The sequence below is a fragment of the Leuresthes tenuis genome, unplaced genomic scaffold (assembly GCF_036924035.1).
Source record: "Leuresthes tenuis unplaced genomic scaffold, fLeuTen1.0.hap1 SCAF_17, whole genome shotgun sequence".
NCBI lineage: Eukaryota > Metazoa > Chordata > Actinopteri > Atheriniformes > Atherinopsidae > Leuresthes > Leuresthes tenuis.
Window position 1 is genome coordinate 17128 of NW_027325371.1, and position 6820 is coordinate 23947.

At 40.9% G+C, this 6820-nt stretch overlaps 1 protein-coding gene across 1 annotated transcript; it reads left to right on the forward strand.

The window, feature by feature from the left end:
• The first annotated feature begins 4637 nt into the window (after nucleotides 1–4637).
• Nucleotides 4638–6144, forward strand: LOC140272848 (sodium channel protein type 4 subunit alpha B-like). The gene is made up of 3 exons (XM_072368334.1): nucleotides 4638–4816; nucleotides 4907–5044; nucleotides 5533–6144. Exons 1-3 carry the CDS (start codon nucleotides 4685–4687, stop codon nucleotides 5662–5664), a joined length of 402 nt encoding a protein of 133 aa, XP_072224435.1. The 5' UTR covers nucleotides 4638–4684; the 3' UTR covers nucleotides 5665–6144.
• Nucleotides 6145–6820: the final 676 nt, after the last annotated feature.

Below are 6820 nucleotides of genomic sequence, written 5' to 3' on the forward strand. Positions count from 1 at the left end.
GGAGAATCTTGTAATCTATACAGTATTTGATGGGTAGTCAGTGCAGCTCTTGAAGAACAGGAGTGATGTGATTTCTGGAGGGGGTTCTGGTGATGAATTCTGAAAGCTGAATTCTGGACCAGTTGGAGTTTATCGAGAAGCTTGAGTGGTAGACCAGAAAGGAGGGAATTGCAGAAGTCGAGACGGGAGGTGAGGAGGGCATTGACTGAGATGGCGATACTGTGGGGTGTGAGAGAGGTGCGGAAATGGTGGATGTTACTCAGGTGAAAATATACTGACCAAGTGAGGTTGTTGATGTGAGCTTCAACGGATATAGTACTGTCAAGGATGGCACCCAGGCTCTTAATTCTGGGGGAGGGAGGAACTGTAGAGTTGTCGATTGTTATTGAGAAGCTGGGGTACTTGGCCAGAGTGTGCTTGGAGCCACCAACGAGAACCTCAGTTTTATTGCTGTTGAGTCTGACAAAGTTGTAAGTTGACCAGGAATTAACTTCAGTAAGGCAATCAGAGAGGGATGAAGGTGGAATCAGCTGCCATAAGAAGGTCATTTGTGATTTTTACCAGGGCTGTTTCAGTGCTATGAAGGGGACGAAAACCAGACTGGAACTCTTCAAACAGATTATTATTAGAGAGGTGAGAAAGGACCTGGGCTGCAACTACTCTTTCAAGAGTCTTGGACTTAATTTTTTTTGCTAATTTAGAAGCAGAAAGTTCTGAGTTGTCCAGGTCTTTATATCTTTAAGATACGCTTGTAGTCTGACTAACCTATTGGCTTAATCTGGTTTCATAGGTAAGTACAGCTGGGTATCACCACCTTATCAATGGAAATTTATGCCATGCTGTCTAATGATGTTACCTAATGCAGTGTTTCCCAACCCTGGTACTCAAGGCACACAACCCTGCATGTTTTCCATGTTTCCCTGCTCCAGAGGATGAGCCATTCATTTGAATCAGGTGTGTTGGAGCAGAAACATGCAGGGCGGTGTGCCTTGAGGACCAGGGTTTGGGATACACTGACCTAATAGAATCATGTATAACGTGAAAAGAATCAGTCCAAGCACATAACTCTGTGGAACTCCATGACTTACTATGGTGTGTGAGGAATATTCCTCATTTACAAGAACAAACTGGAATCTATCAGATAAATATGACTTAAACCAGCCTAATGCAGTTCCTTTAATCCCAATAACATGTTCAAGTCTCTGTAACAGAATGCTGTGATCGATCGTATCAAATGCAGCTCTGAGATTCCAACAGGACAAGAAACAAGTCCGCTATCAGAGGCTAAGAGGAGATCATTGGTAACTTTCACCAGTGCTGTTTCTGTGCTATGATGCACTCTGAATCCTGACTGAAACTCTTCAAACAGATTATTTCTGTGGAAATGATCACAAAGTTGAACTGCAACTATTTTTTCAAGAACTTTAGACATAAAAGGGAGATTGGATATAGGTCGATAATTAGCCAACACTTCTGAATCAAGAGTAGGTTTTTTAAGTAAAGGTTTAATTACAGCAACCTTAAAAGTCTGACATACATATCATGTTCTAAATACACTTCTAAAGCTGTTGCACTTGATGATACATCAGTGATAATAGTGGGAAGGATTCCATTAATCTTCTCTCTGCTAGAAACAATTTTATTGATAAAGAAGCTCAAGAAATCATCACTGAGAGTTAAAGGAATACATGGCTCAGCAGAGCTCGGACTGTTTGTCAGCCTGGCAACAGCGCTGAAGAGAAACCTGGGATTGTTCTTATTCTCTTAAATTCTCGTCAATTAATTATCAATAATAAGCAGATTAAAACTGCACAGTACATCACTGGAGCAACCTTACCTTCTCTACGGGACATTTGTACCAGCAGGGTCATCAGGAGGGCCCACGACATTATACAAGACCATAACCTACTCTCCTCACACTGCTTCCCTCAGGGAGACCCTACAGGAGTTTAAAATCACTTATCACAAGACTGAAACACAAGCCATTCCACTCCTGAATAATGTTAAGTTAACCTCAACCTTCAGCTACGTACTCATCGGGCACTGTGTTTTTTATTTCGGAATTGTCATTACTCTTTCATTTTTTATATTTATACTTCATTTTAGGCTATTCATTTATCCCACTGCTGTCTTTGTATAGGTGAAGGAAATGAAGCAAAGCAAGAACTCAGTTTCATGGTCTTTACTGTATGTGACAATAAACTTCTTGAATGATAATGTAATTCAGGGTGTGATGCCATCAAGTACAGCTTCTGATTAACAGAAATAAAAAACTTCCTCTTGAACTTATTCTCTGAAAAGGTAATTTAGTGAACTCTCAGAATTTGTGCTGTAGGAAAGAGTCCCGACCTGAACCTTAACCCTCTGTTGTTGAGATGGAAGCGGTTTCTGTCTTTCTTCCCACGGCGGTCAGATGGTGGTCAAATGTTCAGATTGTGGTCAAATGGTGGTTAGACAGCAGTCAGATGGTGGTCAGATGTTGGTCAAATTTGGGGAAGACGTTGGTCAGATGGTGGTCAAATTGTCGTCAGATGGTGGTCAAATTGGGGTAAGATGGTGGTGATTCCTGTTTAGTTTAATACTAAGACATTCACACTGCTGACTAACCCACACACCGTCTTTATCATTACAGCCTTCACCACGCCGCCATCCCTTAAAACTGTGGTGGCAGAGAAAACAGCTGTGTGTGATGCTTTATTTAGCTGTGTAGCCTAATATTTGTGGGAACCAGCGCTGATGGCGAGCAGACGGACACACAGAGCTTCTGTATCTGATTTCAATCAATAAATCTATCAAACAATGCAATTTTGGACAGCAGCTTTTTCATTTTAGTTACTCCAGCTCCCGAGTGTCAATAATGACAAACTTTAAATTCCCTCAATAATTCAATTATATCAAAGCTGAAACCAACCTGAGTAAAATAAAGTCTGTAAGCCACCAGGTTTCAGTGATCATATGAAGAGTCCAAAGTTTTGGTTGCCTCACACAGAAAAGTTAAAGCAAGGTTTCAGATCATCACCACGATGAGTTATTTGGGTTTCATCTGAACTCTTCACCCCTCTGAAGTTCAGAAAAAATATGAATAATTCACATGATTTCAACAAAGTCAGCAAGAATTAAGATTAATTTGTTTTTTTAAGTATATCATCACAAAATCAGCTGCAACATCTTTAATTATCTGACAGAAATAGACGAAAGGAGACGAGTACAAAAGATGAAAGGAACTTAGAGGAGGAGGAGGTCAGCGGCTGATCAGAGGGAGGTGAGGAGGGGCTGAAAGGAAGCCATGTAGGAACTCATGGAGGAATGAAGAGTGTGTGAGTGTGTGTGTGTGTGTTGGAATGAGCTGGGTCATCGTACTCACTGTAATTTTACACCAGAGGGTCAAACTGATGACTACCAACAGCTGTTGCTGCCATGGCAACGAGAGTGTGGGGCAAAGCCTGGCAACGGCATCGAGATACGAAGGAGGGGTTTACAGAATTCGAATCCAGGGTGTGTACTAGCAGCCTGTCACAAAGACACATTTGTTCCCATTTCTTTAGTTGCTGTTCTTTAGTTTGACAGACAGAAAATAGGATTTCTGCAGCAACAAGGTGATTCCCAAAGAGCTGTTAGCTGAAAACTTGGCATATCTCAGCATGGTGTGCAGTGTGTCCTTAAAACATTTGAGGAAACTGGACAAGTGGAGGACAAAAGAAGAAGTGTCAGGCCTAAAAAACTATCTACAGCAGATGAACAGGATCTGAAAGTGATGTCCTTAAGAAAGAGGAAAAAATCCAGCTGTGACCTGACAGGACCTGAGAGATGCATCTGGACCTTCAGCTGATCCATCTACTGTTGGCCCTGACAGCAGTTTGCCTTTGAGGTCTGAATACTTAGAAACAAAAGGTCACAAAGAATGATAGTGATCTTTTGTAAAATGCAGCGACCGTCTCCTTCTCATTAATCACAGCTGTGATCAATTAAAGTTCCTGTTTTCTGTTCACATAGAAAATGTTCTGAACAAACAGCAGCTGAGGAATACATCTGAACAACTGTTAGTTAGAGGGGTTAGAGTCATGCTCCTTGAAAATCAGTTAACTCTAGAACTAAACTACAACACCCAGGTACCTACACTTTGCTTTTAATCCACTGTATTTAATTTATTTGACAGATTTAGTTTTTACTTACATAAAGACTGTTCTGATTGATGGATTGTGGAAGTTGTAGAGGACTCAAATGCAGAACAGGAGGGAGATGGGTGCTTACTGAGGATTTTCATAGCTGTAAACAGTCCTGCTGTGTTTGTCTGTACCTCTCTGGATCAGACCAAAATGTCAGACATCAAAGAAGAAACTGAGAAAAAGAAGAAAATCACAGAAACTGATTTTTACTCTAATCTAATGTTCTCAGTGTGACTGATGAACCTTTTTGCTTCCTGACGTGAGTGAATCATTGATTGAATAACTCAGTATCAGGTGGTCACAACTGATTGGCTGGATGTTCGATCTGATTCATTGTATGTAACTGCCATGTTTATGGTGTTGTGTGAATTTGTTTTTGTTGTCTTGTTTTGCAACTTTCAACAGTTTTCATCACCACACTGACTTTTCTGGTGGATCTCCTCCTTGTGTTCTGCAGAATACTGTGGAGGCAGTTGCTAGGCAACACAAAAGCTTGGAAGGTGCTGCACAATGTCAGGATGGCACCTCTGCTGCCCCCTGTTGGTGCAGAGGTATTTAGACACTTCACACCAGCCTCACTGGAGGAAATCCAACGACAGTATGAAGCTGAGAAGAAAGAGCAACAGAGGAGGAAGGAGAAGAATATTGAGGTAGAAAACATACTTTCCAACTATCAGAGGTCAATAACATGATCAGTAAACTAAATTATGATAATCTAATACCCTGGTTCTGAGTGATAGATAGCAGAGGAAGACCTTCAAAAACCAGCCAGTGATCTGGAGGCCGGGAAGTCCCTCCCCTTCATCTATGGAGACCCACCCCCTGAGTTTGTCAACACCCCACTGGAAGAATTGGATCCATTCTACCAATCACAGAAGGTCTGTAATCCCAACCCACTTAGAAGAAAGATTCAGAGTACAACATGAATATATACATATATATCAAATAAGGATCAACTGAAATGAATGTAGTTTTATTTATAAACACAGCAAATGTAATCTGAAGGCACTGAAAGAATACACATTCATGAGAGCACCAGCTTTCCATCTATGGATCCAGATGCAATAAGATGCAGAGGCATCCGATTCTTTAATTTCCTCGCTGGCCAGGTGTCTATGAGCAGCTGGAGGAACCCAAATGAGTTCCACAAGAATAAATGATACTGAGCTAAAAGATTTCAAATGATTTCTTTTGAGTTGTTTTGGTTGAAGGAAGTTTTTATAGTTTGTTTGTGTGTCTTCAGAAGTTCTTTTACTTTAGCTCATTATCAAAGTAAATTTGAAATCAGACCAAAAACAGAAAGGTCAAGAGTCACTTGTCTTTCTCACCCATCTCTCTCACCTATCTGTCACTCATCTACCTGCAGACCTTCATCGTGCTCAGTAAAGGAAACGTCATCTACAGGTTTAATGCCGACCCCGCCTGTTACTGGCTGAGTCCGTTCAGTCGTCTGAGGATCTTCGCCATCAGGATCCTGATCCATTCATATCCTTCATGATGTCACTCTGCACATGTCTGACACGATCATGATGTCACAGCACATCTGAGCCTTCAACTATTTCCTTGTCTTATAGAAGACTTACACCTATCATTGAAACACTTTTTGGACCAAACTGGCTCCAGCACTAGTGTGAAAGAGAGTTCTAACTTGGTTGTGTAAAGAACCAGCAAAGAATTGGTTTGATATTCCATCTGATACATTGACAATGTAATCAATTTAAAAAGATTATTAGAACATGTTGAACCTCTGCTTGTGTATTCAGAGGACCACAGCGCTGGAGACACAGTTAATAAACCATCTATAACTCCACCTGGTCTAAATTAAAATATGTCTATCTATGTAGTTGCAGAAGGTTCTTTAAATACGGCTCAAAACAGTGAACCTGAAAGCAGATTCATGCAGCCCATAGGGCAGCATTCACAAACGGGATTGTTGATATTCAATCATTAAACAAGAGGAAAACAAGAGGAACTCTGGGCTCAGGTTCTTCTTCTGCTGCTTTGACTCCAAGTTCTTAACCTGTGAAGAGTTTCTGGTCTGGAGCCACAACTGATTGTGAAGAACTGAAAATGCAAAATTTTAAGAATTTTTTGCATTACGTCAGACATCTTTACTTTCTTAAAAAAGCAAATGCTATTTCAAACAAAAACCTTTTTATCAATGCTTTATTATTACCTAAAAAATTCTCTCATCCATTCAGCCTGTAAGTCCATGTATGGTTTCTGCTTCTATTTTATTTGAAGATGCCATATTTCCCCCCAGGGCTGCTGTTTGGATAAATACTGCTATCCTCATAAATCTTCCTTTTCAGGATGCCCCACAGGTTCTCAGGAGGGTTGAGGTCAGGTAATGATAGTGGCCACACCATGAGTTTTTCTCCTTTTCTGCCCATAGCTGCCAAAGAGGTATTTTTTGCAGCATAGGATGGTGCGTTGTCTTGCTTAAAAAGGATATTAATGCTGAAGGAACGGTTCATTTTATAGCACAACAGGAAATGGTAAGTCAGAAACTCCACATATTTTACAGAGGTCACCTACCATCTCACTCTCTTTTACTCCAGCTCAAACATTAGTCTACCACCTCCATGCTAACATCACTGCCTCATTGGGACATGGTGGCCTACCACCAACCATCCAAAACTCCATCCACCTGG